A 19,161-nucleotide genomic window follows, 5' to 3' on the forward strand; every position below is an offset into this window, starting at 1 on the left:
AATCATCCGTTCATGCAAAGATCTATTTAAAATTCAGGTCAATAGGCCTGCTTGTTTTTGTCTAGAATTAAATGTGGAGACCAGTACCACTCTCTCTCATCCCTGCTTCCAGCAAACAGTTGTCAAAATCCAGCAGACGCGTGCCTGTACTCTTATTTCTCCCCAAAGGTCGATCCATTCCTTTAAAGAAAGTGGCGACCTTCCCCAGCCAAGAAGTGTTTTATGGACTACTGATTCAAAACTGCAGAAATCAGAAACGCACAGTGCTTTGATATCGTGTGTGACCTTATTGATGTAACATGTCACACAGTTGAGGACATTACAAAGTACACATCTGTTGCTTTATTTGTCACGACTTTGCCTGTGTTCAATCACCAACCATTTTACTTTAGCAGCTTTCTTAAATTTCTCTGTCAATAAAGACGCTCCGTGCGACCACACAAAAGCTCTGCTTTCTGGTTGCTCCTAAAAGTAAATGTGGGCTTTTTTGTTTTTAGTCTGGATACCACAATTTAAGTAAAAGTCTCTTTTGAACTCTGCAGATTGTTTGCACTTAATTAGTCTTGATTTGGTCGGCGGGGCTTAATTGTGCTTCGTGCAGAGTGGGTTTTTATTTAACGTTGGCACAAGTTCCCCATCAGGAAAGGCAGGTACTGAAGCACGAAATCATGTTTTCCAGAGCCTGATGTCATTCTCACATGGCACACAGGGTGGTTGTCATTAGGATCATTTATCAAGCAGAACCTCCGGAGTGCATGGAAACATTCTCCGTGCTCGAAATCAAACACGTATCATGTGCAACCAAATCTATAATTTTGCATGCAAATTTCACATTTTGAATGGGCATTCTACTAATATTTCACTTATCTAACTCTTCCAAACGTAGAGAAATACCACTAAATGAGGCCATCTGTTTTTCCTATGAGAAATGCTGTACCGCCGTGGTTTCTATGGTCTGTTCATTGTCTCGCTTATTCTGGCTATTTTAACATCTTAAACCAGTTATGCCCCACTACAAGTTTCCGTCGGTCAACAAAGACTTTACCTTCTTTGAATGCATCGGCTCAAATCTCCCCCCCATAAGTCCACACGCATGACTTACAAGTCGTTTTGTGAGGATTTCAGTGTGTGTTACAAGAACTAGAAGCAGAAAAGCTTCGGAGCCGTCGGCTCACTGAAGTCATCCAGCTCTTTAAGATAAACAAAAGCCGCTACCGCTCCTCAACGCAGGCCGACCAGCAATGTTGTCACTGCAGTCACCTCGGAGACTGATCCCCACGTTGTTGGAAGGAAGTGATTCACTTGTTCCTTTTCGGTCTGTCTCGTGTCAAGCTGACAGTTCGGACCAAAACAGCCTGCTTGTTGCCTGTTATTCCTTTATTATCAACCTTGAGTAATCTTTTCAAAGGACCTGCGATTGAGCCTCACAAGACCTTCTGTGCCTTTGTCCTGTGTACAGACTTTGATTGCATCTCGTAATAGTACAATTTTTGAGAAGCACGTGCAGTAAAGTTTACCGTTTCATTGGTAGAATAGCAGCCATACAAGTCAAAGACGTTCAAACAACATGGTGAAGAGGTCGTTTTGTGTGTGGGGGGCGGGGGGGGGGCGCGGGAGGTCTGCATCTCAACTTGACCGTGGGAGCCGTGTTGTCATTAGCTTCTGGTAGGCTGGTTTGGATCCCAAAGCAAACTGGTCACAGATAGGGGGTCCCGCTAATCCCGATTCAAAGACTCAAATTGTTTAGTGAGAGAGTGACCCTGTCAGATTAGGTCCAGTTCCACAAGCCAGGCCCGGCGTGGTTCCGCTCAGGCCGCTGTTTTGTCGCCAGGTTTGACGTGACGCGGCATTCGAAGAGCTTGATAACGTCCACTTTAATCCCACCCGTGATGTCCTTCAGACTGCGGCATTCAGCCGTTTCTCACTGCAGGCCACGTTTGGTAAGAGCATGGGTATGAGCTTTTTTTTTTTTTTTCTTCTTCATATTGATATCTGTTTCTGTGTGCGGTTACTTAATTGCAGTGTGTGACTCTTTTTGTGCGTGAAGCCTCGACTCATTGTTGCCACTCACTAGCCACATTTCCATGGCGTGACCATTGTTAATTCCCAGGATCAAAAGAAACTCCGAAGAAATCAGAAATTGTGTAAGGGTGGAAAGTGGGCGCCAATATAATGACGGCATGAGGCCTTGCGCTTATGCCTACACAATAGTGGAAACCAGATTGCAATTACCCTGCACGGGGGGGACAGAAAAGAGTGGGAAAAGACCAGCGAAACCCTGAAGCGCACCACAGCACAGCAGTTTCAATCCCATTTTTAAATGTAAATCATGTTGATAAAGTTCATCAATCTGAGAAATGAATGAATATATAGCGTATTTTGGGCACCAGCATTAACGAACTGTTGAATTGTGGAATATGGTATACAACACTGTTTTGGAAAACTGGTGGTCACAACGCACTTTGTTTGGTTTTAAGATCTGCTTGTGATAAATGAAAGTTTTCTATGAACTAATGATGTGGTACAGTATTAGTATAAAGAAGCTGAATATGGAAATGAAAAAACGAGCATAAAAACATGATTGAACGTTTACTCCATGTAACCTTTTTGTTCAGAATCAACATGACATGACTTCTGTGGGTGGTATTAATAAACTTAACTAAACGTGCACTTATTTCAGCCAATTCAAGTCACAAAGAACATCGTCCATCACAATGAAACACAAAGCCAGTCGCCGGCCGGAAAGTGGCACTAAATACCACATTTTCATTTATTCTCGGATTTTCAGCGCGCACATTTTACGATGCATGATTTCTCACATTTCCGCAAGGATGTAGAATTATGTGATTATATGTTCGGTGGTCTTTCCACGTTCAAACAACAGTGACATGCCGACAGTAGCTCAGCTCCTGGAGTTATTTTCCCCCCTTGGAGATTATTCAGCCTTCTCGTCCATTGGGCTGAGACTCGCACCGCACAGAGACTCAGTGTTCCCTCTCACATCACTGCTCAAATTGTGTGAGTAGATAAGCACTCCAGCAGCCAGCCAGCCAGCGGCCCTCCGGGGACCGACCCAACAGCGGATGGTCCCACAGGCCTCATAGGCTCATCGGTTATCCGCTTGGAGCTGGCGCGCCTCGCGTCACCGTCGCTGTGTGTTTGTGCTGTGTGAGAGTAAAAGGGAGAGCGAGTGAGGGAGAGGACGTGGGAGACGGAAGTGTCCACACGTTCGGCAAACGTATGTCTCTTAGATCTGTGAGCGAGCGAATACGTGAACGAATGACACTTATCGTTCGTGCGATGTTTACTCAGTTTCAGCACCAGTGTGACGAGTCCTCCGGTTGTGTAAGTTTCATTATTCATCAGTCCAGCCTCTTATACAAACACAACGCTCGTCTCTACTTTGTCCAGCAGATGGTGCATTTGAAAACCATCGAGGACATTAGTACTTGATGGTCAGCCTCTAGCGCCCCCCCCCCTTTGCTTCTTGCCCCTGGTTTCAGTACAGAAGTGAATATTAATCTGAGGTTTTAGACGAGGGGGCTGTTAAAGCGCTGACATCACTCTCGTCCTGTTAGCTTCTGGCTGCACGGCATTACGCAGCGCGTGATGAGGCTTCAACGCTAATGTCTTCGTATAAACACATTTCTGGTTGAGGGAATGAGGTAGTTGCTGAGTGAGTTAATTGTGTGTGTGTGTGTGTGTGTGTGTGTGTGTGTGTGCGTGAGCCTGGTTGGCCTGCGTGTGTCAGAGCGATAGTTTTCACAGGTTGGTGCTGTGTTGGCAGGGACAACCCAATCTTTGGCTTCTGTTAAGGCTGAGGGATCGTAAATCTCGCCACTGGGCTCGTCTGTACATTATAAAGGAATGTTACAGACGGCCGAAAGGAGTGCTCACATAACACACAGATGCCGTTACATAACCCAGTTAGGAGCATTGTGTCAACAAGGCAAATGACAGTCTGATTGCCGAGGGCAGAGGTGGGCCTTTTGGGGTTTTTTCTTCAGCCAGCGGCAGAGCGGCAGAGGGCCCTGAAAGGCTTTGGTGTGTGAATCCGGGCCGCGAGGGGCAGCCACACATCTCTGTGATCGGGTTAAGCTCGGGAGCCTTTCATGTGAGCAATCTGCAAAAGCTCATTGGGCACATCCTGCGCGGTATGCGGCCCAATCAAAGGCAACGTGTCCTGCTTAACCTCTTATTAAACACACTTGATGAAAGCTTATTGCCAGGAATGTGGTGCAGGAGTGTGATTTCCCGTCAGATAGACATGTTTTTGTAACTGTTTGCGTGGCGATGAGATGCCTTTTGTGGCTTCCAGTGAGCACCCCCCCCCCCCCTCCCCCTCCCCTCACCTCCTCCGGGAGTGTTGTGCGCATTTTCGGAAAATCTTCACCGCTGAAGTGAACATGTTGCTCTGAAATATTTTTCCAACATCTGCCGCCCATCAGGATGTCTGCTTTCTGAGCCACTGCTGCATTCCTGAGCCGCTCCCTATACCTGGATCAAAAAGAGAAACTCTACCATGTCGTTGCCCCTGAGCTCTGCTCTCTCTCTCTCTCTCTGCTGCTGCTCAAACTGTTCTGTGGATATGTGTACTCATCTGGAATTAAATCCTGTGTCTCACAAAGGCAGAAGACATCCCTTTCAGACGGATACTTATTGTGCTCTTTAATAATGCCCTCCATATTGCATGTATTTCATGTGGCTTGGTGACAGAAGTTGCAGTCTGAAAATGTAAAGGGCCCAGATTGAAAGAGGGGTTTGGGGCAGTAAATCGACAGAAAATGGAATTTGAAAAGTTTCCTGTCCATCCTCTTTTTCTACCTCATAATAGTACCTCTTAATGCCTGTTTTACTGGAGCCTGGAGGGCAGACTTGAGCCCTTTCCACCTCACAGGGCTGTTTACAACTGTTTAGCAGACCCCTGCAGGTTAAGAGCCTGCAGAGGCCGATGCAACTAATCCACTTTGAAAAACAACCGCTCATGAATTAGGTCAATTTGGTAGTTCTAGTACGCCGTGTGAAAAAAAAAAAAAAAAAAAAAGCTTACCCGGGAATGCATCCTTTGTATACAACCCATTGTATACAATACCAGTCATTGTCCCCCTTGCATGGTGTTTAATCCCAGCCCATTCAGACCAGCACTTAAGATTCTTGGCGCGCTCCCATACCCGTTTCCATTGGTGGAGCCCTCTCAGAATCAGTCGAGTGTGCATGTCTTAGCCGGATCAAGTGAAAGAAAGCTAGCTCGCTGCAGAAAGGCATTCCAAAGCACGTTTGTGTTGTGTGCCGTACAGACCGAACCCTCCTAGGTGTCTGTCTGAGAATCTGCTGGGTCTCCAGAATGCCCCCCCACCCCTCCCCATCAGCCTTGTGCAATTGAGCAGTGGAGTTGGACCAGACTGAACTCAGGCAGTGTCGTATTTCATAAATAAATCAGTTTTATTTGTGGCATATAAAATTAAATCATTTTACAATTTATTCCAGTATGACACATAATATCCAAATAAAGTAGCTACATTTTTTGATAAATAATATTAATAACAATAATAAAAACATTCATTCATCCTTTGACATGTTTCGCTTTGTCTTTTTCATGAAGGAAGTTCAATAGCTGCCACAAAACATGAACAATAATGCCCACGTCAGGAAGGAATGAAACCACACACTTGTTACACAAGTCCAGAGGTTACATTTCGGTGTTTTGTTCTTAAGATACAGGATGGTATGCTAATTGAAGTTGCGTGTGTGCACACCTACAAATACACACACAAGTCTACAGTCTAATGTCATGTCTGATGTAAAGGATCAAAATATACACAGTGAATTGATATCAGCGACTAACGATAATGTACAAATATTAATTACATCTTGCTCCATAACGAAGCTACTTCTGATGCTCCATTAATATGAAGCAGTTCTTAGTTAAGAATGCTGATGTAGTCACAGCAAACAGTGCACTTCATTAAGTCCTCATGCTGTAAGCCCACAATTCCTTGGGAATCTAGTTACAACAAGAAGCTGGTAGTTGATTGGTGGTCTATTTACACCCCTGCATTCATCTGGACCGCCATTGGCCGCCAGTGGCGCTGATCATGTCTTTCTCTTGCTGAGGGGTTCGGAGCTCCTCCTCCGTTCAGTCTCTGAACTTGTGGATGTCGTTGGAGAGGCGGTAGAAGGGGTAGGAGGCTTCGTTGGCATTGGGGCAGTTGTACGTGCACTTGCAGGACTCGATCATCATGATGTTCTTGTTGAAGGTCTCACCGTCCTCGCAGCGGAACTTGACGCGGATGGTTCTGGTGTCGTGTGGGCTGCAGCAGCGGCCGTCCATGCAGGCGCCGCAGTACTTGGGCCTGTACTTCTTCAGGCTGGAGCAGCCGGCGTAGGTGAACTTCACGGGCTGGCTGGACTTCTTGGTCCGGCTGCACTTCTTTCCTTTCTGCAGAGGGACAAACAACAAGGATACGGAGATTAGTCATGCACCCAGACCCAGAAGTGACTCATTTCCGGCAACATCGTGTTTCCATCACATTCGGTCACGGTGGCTTAAGCTTACCTTCAGACTAGAGTAAGGCGACTGGGTGCAGAGGCGCACTTCACAGATTCTTGTCTCTTTGACCAGCTTGCAGTCGCTGTTGTTGTTGGTGACTCTGGTGGAGATGCCTGTTCCACAGCTCTTGGAGCACTGGGACCAGGGTGTGGTTTGGACGATGCACTTCTGGTTGTCAAACATGTGGACCTCAGGCTGTGGTCTGAAGGCTGTGATTAAAAGCAAAAAAAAAGACGTGAGCATCGTAGAATCCGACATATTTTAAGTATATCCAGACCAAAAAATAAAAGCATCGCGGAAGCAAAAAAACAGCGTTTCTTACCAGCCAGAGACTTGAGTCCTCCCTTCACAATAGCAATGAGCTCGTTCCTGTTGGTGAGGCCTCTTTCCAAATCATCAGTCTTCATGTCTTTGCCAAAGATCTTCTCCAGGATGTCTGTCTCCTTGCCGTCATCACACACCCACTCTTCGCAGCACTGGCCCGCCACCTTGACCAGCCTGGGGCTGGCACAGCCCAGGTTTGGGAGGGAGAGCTCCTGCGGGCACAGCGGGACACATCCCACCGCTCCGTCGATGCATGTGCACTGGTGTTTACAGTTGGGCTGGAAGCTCTCTCCGTTCTGGTAGATCCTGCTGTTGTACTCACATGGTCTGCCTTCTGACTTGGCTGCAAGGGGAGAGGAAAAACAAGCAGATAGGAATGTTATTCTTTCCCGCTCTAAGCAGAAATGTCTGCTGTAGACATCACATGGCTGCCAGGTAAGAATCCCCTAAGGGCCTAGGGCTATCTATGAGGTCTGTTTTCATCCTAATTGCATTACGCGGTGATGAAATCCCTCAGGTGCCCATACTAGTGATTTAAACCCTCGTACTTGACTTAAAACATTTTAAAAAATCAATAATCTTCAGGCTATTTCAAAAGCATGCACATCTGGATCCGGATCGGTTGTCTGTACGTACCTCGGCAGATGCCACGAGTAGTAGCAGCAGCAAAGCTGGCTCCAAAGTTACACTCCAGCCCTTTGGTGTGGTCACACGGCTCGGTCAGGCCACAGTCCTCGTTCAGCTGCCGGGCGCAAACTTTGCAACAGCCGCAGCCGTCCAGGACGACGCTCACGCCGGGCGCGCACTTGGGCATCTCCAGCGGACAGTCACACACGGCGGGACAGGAGGAGGAGGAGGAGAGGACCTGTACAGCCACAACAACCAAATCTACCATTAAAGACTGACTCGCGTAAGTCCTACAACAACACAAGACGAGTGAGAAAAAAAACAACCGATCAGCAAGTGTGTCCCCCTCTCCTCTGAACAAAGGCTCCCATAATTCCCGTTCGGATGGAAATGGAGAAATAACTCACCAGATTGAGACCTCCGAGGAATGCCACGACCACAGTAAGCCTCAGCATCTTGAATATATTCGTTCTCGTCCCGTTCCCAGTTGTGTGAAAAGTTAAGTCTCTAGTCGGCGGAGTCCTTTAGGTAATTCCCTCGCTTCTCGGGTAGGATCTGGTATTCGAGGCTCCTTTTAGAGTAGGTGAAGCTCTCTGCTAAAGCGGTTGCAGTCTGCTGAGGTCCGGCCACCTCCGCGCTTTTATACCGTAGTGGGGAGCTGACGTCGTTCCTCGGCTGCCTGCTGAACTGTTCCCAAACTATGCCAGGAATGTTTCTCGGCGCATTTTCCATCCAAGACCTAAGCTCCACCCTGTCTAAAGCCTCCCCCCCCCCCCACCCCCTTTCTCAAATGGATTTTTCCCCCCTGGATCCCATCTGAACACACTTTTCCGTCTCATATTTTTCTCCTCTTGTTTATTCCTCCTTTCATTCTCCTCCTGTGATCGCTTCTCGCATCTATCAGCCCGGGTTCAGGGGGACTTTTAGGTGGCGTTTGAGTGTTTTATTGTCTCCTCTTTTTACTCCGCACATGATGCGAGTCGATATTTGATAGCTTCCTGGTTTCAGCTGAATGGTTCATTATGAGTAATAACTCCCGGGGGTAATATTATGCTTCTCCTCATACGTGTGCCAGGGATGCTTTTGCTGATGAAAACAATTGCCTAAAACACACTTTTATAGCAGTGGCCACGTCCCCCCCCCCCATCTTCTTCTGTGAGACTAAAGGTGCGGGCAGGAATACGTTTAACAGCGTCTATTTCTGGCTTCCCAGCGCCTTTATTCGGAGGAGCAAAGCGTTTCCAGATGCGCGCAGCTCGGGCTCAGACGTAACAGTATTGCCATATTTGGTATGGCAGTAGCCTACATTATTAACATATTTCTCTCCCTTTGGCCAGCAGACCACAAAGCATTCCTGACAGCTTAAGGGCTTGTTAAATATGTTCTTCGTGCAGGGAAATTCCTCTGCGTTCATTCCTCGGGGCAATTTGACTTTTCACGCAATGTGTCCATCACGTTCAATTTCCACCAGATATGTCGTGCTCTTATTTGGGGGAGTAATGCGTCATGTTTGTCTCTACTTTTCTTTTAAGTCCCCTCCACCGACGTGTTCTAATCACTCTGCACGGATGGAAGCGTCGTGCGTCAGGACGCAGATTCCAACAAGGACAAATCCTACGAGGAAACACTGTGTGGTTATTTTTTGTGTATTCACGACGACGACCCCCCCCCCCGTAGCCTCGTGTGATTTTAACGCGACGACCCGCTGAGACCGCGGCGCTGAACAAGACGACCGGAGAGCCCCTCCGGTGAGTTTGAACTTGTTTTCCTTTCCTGTTTATTCTGCGGATAGTAGTTGAGACTCCGATAAGTGATGCACTTTTTTCCCCCCTTTAAAAAAGCCTGCGCCATCATCGATGCTCCCGTTGTATGAATATGACTCATAAAAGCTCAAATTCTTAACAGATGCGATGGCTTTTTTTGGCGGTACTTTACGTATCCGATTCGGAGGTTTCACTCGGGCTATTTTGAAACCGACTGTGATCTCCAGGATTATTAGGTTGCGTGTCACGTGGTTTTCTTCAATCAAGTGTCAGTGCGCATCTCCAATACGATAAACATGCGATTACAATGTGAACAGATCGATGTTGTCTAATCCGTCTGTGTGAGTATTTTACCTGGAGGTGTGGCTGTTTTGAAAGGGGGCGTGTCTGTGAACACGTGTGCAGCTTGGCGCGTCCATCCGAGCTGCGTTATGCCCTCAAACTGAAGCCTTTAGGGGGCTCTTCATTTATTCTACACCATCAAAATTATGATTCACGTTAAATAACAGTCGCAGTCATTCTGGTGGAGACGACTCAACCCAGGAAAACAGCTTGTGCGGTTTGAAAAAATAGACCTGATATTGATTCCACCACCTCCGTTTGGGTTTACAGACTTTGTCAATATTCTTAACAGAGAGCGTGCATTGCAAACTGTTACCACGGACTTAATGCCTGGTATTAATTTACCAGGCGGCAATTGTTGAACAGAAAGGTAATATTTATTTCATTGTGGGAAATGATCACTTCTCAATTGGAGCACTCAAATTGTACTCTTATCTATAGCAAGTTGTAAATCAGCTTATTTTTATAAAATTGCACTTGTTGCTCTTGTGCTTCTGGTTTTGTATCCTCATGGTTGAAATGCACTTATTTTAAGTTGTTTTGTAGGATATTAGAAATGAACTGACCCAGTTCATAAATTAATAAAATGCATTTAGTGTACACCAGAATACAGCCAAGATTCTGGATCTATGTAATCAAGAATAGTAATGACTACTGTAATTTTGAAACTGTATCATTAGAATAATATCAATGTACAATTAGGATTGTATTTAATGTAATGTAATCAACTTGAATGCATGCATGTAACACTTGCACAACAACTGGTACATTGAAATCCGAGTTACATTGAACTCACCAGGAGACCACTCCCACAGGTGTGGACAACTTTCACACCTTTACTGCTCTGTATAAATACCTGGCAACCATTTTTCTGGAGTCCGCTGGTAGAGGCAACAGACGGGCACTATGAGGGGTCAAAGGGCCCTGTGGCCTGTTGGTTGCAAAGACCAGCGGCTCCTCAGCTGAGATGTTCTTTTTACCACAACACCCTTTATTTTATTAAATACTTTAGCGTCAGCTAAACGAGATGTAATGTAAATAGGGAACTAATATTTTTAGAGCTTTACCCAAACAAGGCCCTAAAAGTCAGGATATCCTGGCGTAGATTTTGATCATTCTCAACAGTATGAAGAAATTAGGGGGATAACCCTTTAATGTCGCAGAGCTGTTTGAACAGCAGGTCTTGTGACAGGTTTCGTTTGATTGTCCTCTGCAATGTTGACCTAAAGCCTTTCCATGGTCCATGTGTATGCGAGTCTACATGTGTCTGTTCGGGCCATGTGTGCATCCGCTCGCGTGTTTCCGCGATAGGAAACCGTGTTGTCATCGTGCGTCAGTGCGTGTTTTAATACATTCCTTAATTCGCCACTCAGTTCAGGAAACATTCCAAAAGCCGGACACGTCTCTGTGCCACAATTGCCATGGAATAACAGTTTCCTCCATGGCTCTCAGAGGACCGCCATATACATCCATACTACAAACACCGCACAAAATAAGGAAGGGGGGGCTCTTTCCTTCAATGATCACCTGATTATGCTGGAGGCCGTGTAGCTGGGGTATCCCAGCAGCTCCAAAACCTCCGGCATTATCTCACTGCTCAGTAAAATTGGAGAGATATTGAGTGTTTCATTGTAATGGAAAGTCATTGTCGGAGCACTTACAGTCGAAGTGACAGCAGAATAGTTTCTCAGTGAGTCTGAAGCAAGCGGCCCTGAGCCTTCCCCTTCATGTGACGGATGGAAGGTTTAAACAACTCATTCCAGTGTAGTGCATTCAGGATAAATGTTATAACTGGTATGCAGTATGTTCTAGCTACACTTCCTTTCTCTGTCAGCTAAAAGAAGCAGCAGGAGTTATGGATCCTTCTCGTGTGAGCGGGGGGGTCGCAGATGTGGCCAACGATTCAGATAATGACATAGGTTTTTATGAATGATAGATTTGAGGAGGCAGAACTCTGTAATCACATGTTAACATCGATTTTATTTTACTTATTTATGTAACTTGCTCTGATTGTTCAAAAGGAAAACGGCGTAGTCCAGGTTTGAATGATGTCTTTGGCCATTTAGTCTTGGCTGTTTGACATTAACAAATTGGCATTGGTTCAGGAGGGCTATTGCACAGCTCAATTTATTGATGTATTAATAACAGGCCACTGCCATTACGCTTTTACTTCCTGTCAAGGCAAATGTATTTGCTCAATCGCACACATACACCGACAGCAGTGGCTATTGGGTGCCAAACTGTTTATTAGGATTTAATCTGATCCTCAACTCGCACAACGATGAAGCAGCGTCATAGTCTCTTTGCCAAGTTACACATTGACAAGTGAAACAGAGGAGCGAGGGGTCCAACAACTGATCTTCCTATTAATTATCTAGAGAATACGTTTCCATCCCTCTTGTAATGACATATGCACGTCTTGCAGTCAAAATCTATTGTTGAGCTTCAACATAGGAAGAAAATGTTGAAGCTAACTTTTTTAAAATGAGATGTGGGACAGCAAAGGAAGATAGCGCGGTACCCCCTCTTTGTCAAATGTAATCGCCACCTATTATTCTTTGGAGAATAACTCCTTTGCTGTTTCTGTCCAATTAAATCATATTACAGAACACTTCAAGGGGAAATTCTTTCAGATATGTCTTGTATCAACTAAAAGGATAAGGACGGACATATTTCATGTTTTAAAAAATCTGCTAAAAGACCCAAACCAGTGTGATTTGAAAAAAAACGTTTTTTGAAGATCTTTTGGGTTTCTTTTTTTATAAGAACCTACCTTCTTACATAGCTGCAGTATCTATTTCCTGTTATATTTATGACTTGACTGCAAGGCTCTTTCCTTGATGCCTTTCCACTGTCCCAAAGCCATTTTAGATTTAGACATTTATTTCCCTCTGTTTTGCTTCCGTTCCTCAAGCTGAGAGACTCTTCAATAGCATAATATTTTCTAAGATCACTAAAAAACATGATGAATTGGAATTAAAGCTGCTATTGAAAGGCTTTAAAACACAGCCACTTCCATCGAGTGATACTTTTGCGTTGTCACTTTTCTTTCTGTGTTAATTACGTTCATAAATGTCCCTGACGGATTCAAATAAAATATGCTCGGTGCACCGGGTGTAATCGGGCTGTCTCTGTGTCGTCTAGTATCTCATCATGAGTGCAATCATACCAGGCAAATAAGAGGCGCTGCTTTTTGTTGCCGCTTTACCCGCAGTTGGAGGATCATGTCTGCTTTCACTCATTTCTCTGTAGCCAGGTGTGCTGAAGTATGAGGGCTTTCCTTCAGCTGAAGTTACCCAAATTCCTCAGCATGGAGAGAGAAAAGAGAAAAAGAGGGTCTTTTATTGGGCAACGTCCACCCGTGATGGAAAAAAAAAAGAATGTAAAATCCGGGTGGGGGCAGGTGTTAGTGTTGGGTGGAGGGTGGTGGTGGTTGGTGATCCTGGCTGGAGTGGAAAAAGGAATGTGGGGCTCCTGGAATGTTTGGAGCAGTCGGGGATAATTGAGTGAATTTGGAACAAGAAAAGACAAAGTGAGGTCCTGCGGTGGAAGAATGTGCTTCTGGGACGTCTGGAGAAACATTCCATCCATTCAGCCTTCCATAGATGGCACCATAGGGAATATTAACCCCCATCCCTTCCTCCCACACACACACACACACACACACTTGTTGCCCTACACACTTCTCACGCTGCAGAGATCCTCCTTTTTAAAAAATATCCTTTTTCCTTTAACGTTTGCGTACGTTTTTTCAAAAAGTCTGCCAAGAGTGAAGCAGTTTCAGATGTTTCCAAATTCTCAAGTTCAAAAAGAGAGATGCACCCTTAAAGTGCTTCTTTCACACTTTGAATTTGTAACAGGTAGAAACATTTGAAGAAAACATGGGAATCAAGTGGGTAAACCCGTCTCCCTCTTCCGTCATACGTCCTTAGCAGACACAAATATCTTTTTTTTCTTTACATACCTATTAGACTCTTTCCATCCAACAGTTTTACGTATTTGCAGGCAAAGTAAAAGGTAACATACATATTAACATGTTGCCTCTGACTGTACTTCAATAATAACAAGATTCAAACCAAAATGTTATATAGTTTCCCCCCAAAATGTCAATTGTTTCACAGTATCGGAAGATGTGGGAATGGTTGGGAGCTGTGTGCCATCCCAGCCTCTAAAGGTGTGTGCAGATCAAATGAGAAGCAGATGTTCTGCACAGCACCATCATCAACAATACCAACGCAAAGATAAGATGTACATCTGCCATAAATGTACGTCTACTGGATTATATTGTCTTCTTCCTTAGCAAATATATATATATATATATTTTATTAATTTCACCTAAATTGTACGATACGACATAATTTTCTTAAGTTATGTAAATTGGTAAAATACAGACATCTCTATGGATGTTTGTAATCACTATGGATTCAGCTGCCGCTAGATTACATACGTTTTTTGATTGATAAGCCAAGTTCTGAAATCATGTTTAATAGAACTGCACTTCTTTCACACAGTGATATTTTTGCATCGATTTGTCAATAGAATATTAGATTGAATGTTGATTTGAGGCTGAAAAACTTACTGATCGCAATTTCTGACCGCAGTAATTCTTCAAATCGCTTGCTTTGTCAAACAAGTTGTCCAAAATAAACATTTTCCGTTTATTTTAATATAAGAAAAGCAACAAATAATCAAAAGAGATGTATTCCTATAAATAATGCTATAAAAGAAAACGTTATATTAAATGAATAAATAATTGAATACATTTCATAAAGCGATTGATTGTGAGAACGCACGGAGCCCTAAATCCAGTGCGTTTGTGACGGTCACTTGTTGTGCTGACGCGCCTCCGCGGGCTCCACGCAGCGGGCTGACACGTGACGGTCGGTGCGCGTCACCGCCGCGCTGTCCCTCGCCTGGAGAAGCGGAGCAGGGCAGTAACACTGTGTGCAGCCGGCTGCTGTAAATAAAGAATTACAACCCAACAAACTAGCACGGAACATATAAGCAAGGCAGCATCCGGTTATCTGATAGGACTTCCTCTCATTCATTCGCCGGGTTGTCTTTTTAAAAAAAATTTTTTTTTTTGTCAGTCATATATATTTTCTTTTTTTTTTTCTTCAGATTTGAGCGTGTGAATTAAAACGCCAGGAAAACATGGCTGGTTTAATGTCAGGTTTCGGTCATTACACCCACGCCGTCGTTCGGGGAATCCCCGCGTCGCTGGCCAAAGAAGCGCTGCGGAGCTGCCAGGCGGAGGTGGACCTGGCCGAGGCGAGGAGGGAGCACGAAGAGTACGTCGAGGTCTTGGGGACGAGGCTCGGGCTGGAGGTGGTGGAGCTGCCCGCCGACGAGTCGCTGCCGGACTGCGTGTTCGTGGAGGATGCGGCCGTGGTGTGCGGTGACACGGCGCTCATCACCAGACCCGGGGCAGAGAGCAGGAGGAGAGAGGTATGGAAGTGCATGATTCTATTCACCCCCCCCAAAAAATCAAAAGAACCAACGAGAAAGGAAGGAAAAAAAAGTTTGATGTGGAAGCGGAGGGGAAGGCGTTGTTCTGCAGGGTGGAGTGATTCATATTAAGGTGGCTCATATCACGTGACACTCTCTAGTTGGTTTAAAATGTGATTCTTGTAATTGTCTTGTAGCTTTTTTCGCTCGAAGTCAGTTCGCAATTAACTGGTGTTCACTCCAGACATGTGATGCTGACTCACATCTTTTCCGAAAATGTTTAGGAAATCCAACTTTTAGACCGGTTTGTCCTGTGCAGGAGGCCTAACTGCGTCTCTGGAAGCTGCTTATCACCAGCTGTGCCACATCAAGATCCCAATTTAGCCATATTGTGCAACAGCCTATAGAAAGACATGTAGGCTTGAGGCCACGCCCTTTTCGATGACGACGAGGCCTTTGTTTTTTAGTCTATGTGTATTTGGCTGATTAAGACTGTTAAAAACGTTGATTATTCGGAAAAGGAAACTCTGTACATGTGTTTTAGGAAATTAAAAGCTGAAGTGAATGAATGAATCAGGACATTATAACCAAACAACAATGGCAGTGCACAAGATTACCTAGTGAGGGTAGCTGCAATGTAGGGTTGCCCAGCGTGTGTGTACGTGTAAAGGACAATGGTTGAAACGGTGGGACGGCTTCTGTGAAAGCCCCCTGTCATTTCACATCAGAGTCACTTTGTTTGGTGCGAATGGTCCCCAGGCTCACTGGAGGCTGGGATACTGATTGAAGAGCTGGTGCCGCCACTGTCAGCCACCACATTTCATTCATTCTGAGAGTGGCACAAGACGGGCATTTGCATGCGGGTCAGCAGCACTTTCTCTAAGACCCTTTCTCACTTTTAAATTGTGCCGTTTCTCATAAAGAGATGGAGATGATTGGGTTCCTGGTATGGGAAAAATGTTCCGTAGAAAAGAGTGAGGATGAGAGCATAGACAAATTGTTTTCCAAAAAGGAATAAAAAATTCATTGATTGGACAACTATTGTCTCAAGAAGTTGGATACCGTGGTCCACTATGAGATATAATGCACTGTAAAAATGAAGTATAATCTTGTGCGAGTTAGGAATAAATAAGAAGAATCTGTTTGTTTTCCATAACGCACCTCATGATGCATCATGGGAACCACTCCTATAAAGCCTGAGAAGGTTTTCCTGGTAATGCACGAGGTACACGTTGTATCAATCCAAACATTGTCAGAATCACCACACTAACCAATCACTTCGGGTGTTATTAGCCTTTGTAATTTCTCCAGTAATTTCTCAGTCTCAAAGTTTTCCACAAACTCTCACGGAGCCGGCTAATGTTTATTGTTGGTGTTAAAATACTGCACACGATGCCTAGTTATTCACCTACAAATGGATGGTGCTATAATTAATTAGGTGCGTCTTATCTGACCTGAGAAATAATGGGAAACGGCAGTTATTTTTTTTATCAGCCTCCTGTGGAATAACTTTTTTTTTTTTTCTTTTCATTTTGGAGGTGAGCCACCCTTGTGCGAGCCGTCACTTCCTGTAGACATTTTCCTTCCTTTGTTTGCTCGGCCAGCTACAATTCTTTCGTGATTTGAAGGATCTACTTGCATCCATTCAGACATGCCTGTGTAGAAAGAATTAGCACTCCGGTTAAATATCAGCACACAACTACCTGAACATGTAGATTTGGCTGCACCACAACACTTGATCTTAAAAATGTGTTGCTATGATGACTATTCGACCGTTTGTAAGAGAAATATCCAAGCTGACTTCAGCTGGCCGAGTCTGTTTATGAACCTAAAACGTTAATGAGTGACTATCACGATCAGCAAGTTTGGCTGGGGCCTATTTTTTGTGTGTTCAGCCCTCTCAGTCTCCCATCTAGTGCTGTCGATCTCATGCCAAGATTTAAGAGAGAAGGTTCATTTGCAGTTCGGAAAAAAAAGGGCATGCCACTGCTTGTGTGACGGGTTGAAACCACTCATTTTGTTGGGCCAGCTGAAATATCGCACAGATTTCAGTCTCTTCTCTTCAATTTCAGTATATTCAGTGTATTGAGGAAGCAGAGGTCCTTAGCCTGTAGGGCAGGGGTCTCAAACTCCGTCCGGGGGGTACCGACTTTGGCGTACCCCCCCCGTCCACCGTACCGTTCGCCGGCCAAGCCGTCAGCGCCGCCACGAGTTTGAGACCCCTGCTGTAGGCGAAGTAAAGATCCCACAGCGTCTTCTCTGGGGAGAAGGTCACGAGCTCCTGTATAGCGCCAATCACCCCTCTGCTTCCAGATGCTATTTGATCAATGCAGGTGACAGATCGAAGCACTCGCAAACCGCACACGCGCACCCCGTGACACCCGTCATTTACATGATCGGTTTTCAACTTCTCCAAGTCGATTTATAGTCAACTCGGTAATCTGAGTAATAATCCTGCTCACTTTATCATTAGCCAGGATAGCTTCATGGGCTGCCAGTGAACAACATGGACTTTGTCCAGTTCCCTTTACACTGACAAAGGGGAAAAAACTCTTAACTTGTGCTTCCCTTTGGATCCGATACTGTGGAGTTCAGGTACACAATGCAGCAGGAGAATAGATGTGGGGTGGTTATATCTAAATTCGAGTTAACACTTGATATTGTGTATCACCGTAGTCCGTTTTAAATGCTGCTAAATATGGTGGCTTGGTCGGCATCATGCATGCATGCTCCAATAATGGACTTGTGGGGACACTGCAGGAGAGATTAACATCTTGGTTCGCATAATTTGATCATTCTCCGATTTACCTTTTTTTTAAATGGGTGGGGTCATTGCTTTTTTCTGAATTCATTGTACCCAATTCCCCTCCATGTGATGGATTGGAAACCCTTTCTTAAAGGTTGCAGCATGAATTTCATCCATTAGGCTATGGCTTAAAAGCTTTATCAGGCGAAATGTTCCTCCTAATGGACTGTTGACTGCAGACTGAAGCATAGTCTGAAACCACTCAAAAACAAAGAGCCATAGTTAATAATTCCTATGATACTGAACACAAAGTTTGATAAGCTGAAACTGTTCACAAAGCTGCATGCTGAGCTGCAGATTGCGAGGTGACCTTTGGACTCAGGCTGACTGTTATCCTGTGAAAATTGGAACTGGAATTGATTCTTTTTGCCGCTGACAGTCTCAGATGGTTATTAAGGGTTTGACAACATTATGAAAATTTCTTTCATAAGACGGATTCAGCTTTTTTCCCTCCTTATCTTTTTGTTTGAGCAGGTCTTTTTGTTGTTGCTTAAGTCTTTCACAAGTCTCCTGAAGGCAATACATTGGGCAGCAACAGATCCCACTCTTAACTGCATTCGTCCTCTGTGGGCGTTATCGTCACAGCACCTACAGGAACACCACCGTACCCCCGAGTTACGCCACTTAACACCACCCGGTTCACCCTCCTCTCTCTTTCTCCTCTTTGCTACTCTGTAGGAGCATTTCATCCGTGTCTGTCTCAACGAAAACGAGTGGCCAACAATTCAGAGAACTCAACCACATTAGAAACCCTTATTTATTTATCTTATTCCTAACTCGCACAAGATTATACTTCATTTTTACAGTGCATTATATCTCATAGTGGACCACGGTATCCAACTCAACTGAATAGCTTATATTTCTTCTTGAGACAATAGTTGTCCAATCAATGAATTTTTTATTCCTTTTTGGAAAACAATTTGTCTATGCTCTCATCCTCACTCTTTTCTACGGAATTGTGTCTGGCCACAATTGTCGTCCGGCAACACGTCACCTGGAGGGATTTTGGAACTTCTCACTTTTTCCTTAATGTTCGGCACTTAAAATAACAATCGGAGAACGTCAATTGCAAAAACAGGATGCAATGACAATGCCACCTTGCCTGAAAGGATTCCATTAAAGCTTGTGAGCAACCATTACAGTGCTCATTTTCCATACTGAACGGATGTTCTGAAATGGTTTTCTCTATTAGTCACACAGTACAGGGAAATGGGATAGAGGTTGAAAAATAACAAAGTTACCCTTTCGATGTCAAGCCTTTTCCGAATTGAGGGGGGCATATTTACTCATGGCCATCGAGA

General features: G+C 44.7%; 2 protein-coding genes across 3 annotated transcripts in view; one reads left to right on the forward strand and one right to left on the reverse strand.

The window, feature by feature from the left end:
* Window positions 1-5,418: 5,418 nt before the first annotated feature.
* Window positions 5,419-8,567, reverse strand: ccn1 (cellular communication network factor 1). Its single transcript, XM_040183694.2, has 5 exons — window positions 7,909-8,567; window positions 7,511-7,739; window positions 6,873-7,217; window positions 6,557-6,759; window positions 5,419-6,439 (listed from the first exon to the last, which is right to left on the reverse strand). The coding sequence occupies exons 1-5, from the start codon at window positions 7,954-7,956 to the stop codon at window positions 6,137-6,139; spliced, it is 1,128 nt and encodes a 375-aa protein (XP_040039628.2). The 5' UTR covers window positions 7,957-8,567; the 3' UTR covers window positions 5,419-6,136.
* A 277-nt stretch (window positions 8,568-8,844) lies between these two features.
* Window positions 8,845-19,161, forward strand: part of ddah1 (dimethylarginine dimethylaminohydrolase 1) — a 51,893-nt gene continuing 41,576 nt past the window's right edge. The window contains exons 1-3 of one of the 2 annotated variants that reach the window (XM_078108109.1): window positions 9,164-9,249; window positions 13,728-13,871; window positions 14,728-15,054. In XM_078108109.1, coding sequence (XP_077964235.1) covers window positions 14,761-15,054 — 294 coding nt within the window. In that variant the 5' untranslated portion in view covers window positions 9,164-9,249; window positions 13,728-13,871; window positions 14,728-14,760. Of the gene's footprint in view, window positions 9,250-13,727; window positions 13,872-14,727; window positions 15,055-19,161 lie in introns of both variants that reach the window. The other variant, XM_040183696.2, reaches the window with a different exon arrangement.

Source organism: Gasterosteus aculeatus, chromosome 8 (assembly GCF_964276395.1).
Source record: "Gasterosteus aculeatus chromosome 8, fGasAcu3.hap1.1, whole genome shotgun sequence".
In the NCBI taxonomy this organism is placed as follows: Eukaryota; Metazoa; Chordata; class Actinopteri; order Perciformes; family Gasterosteidae; genus Gasterosteus; species Gasterosteus aculeatus.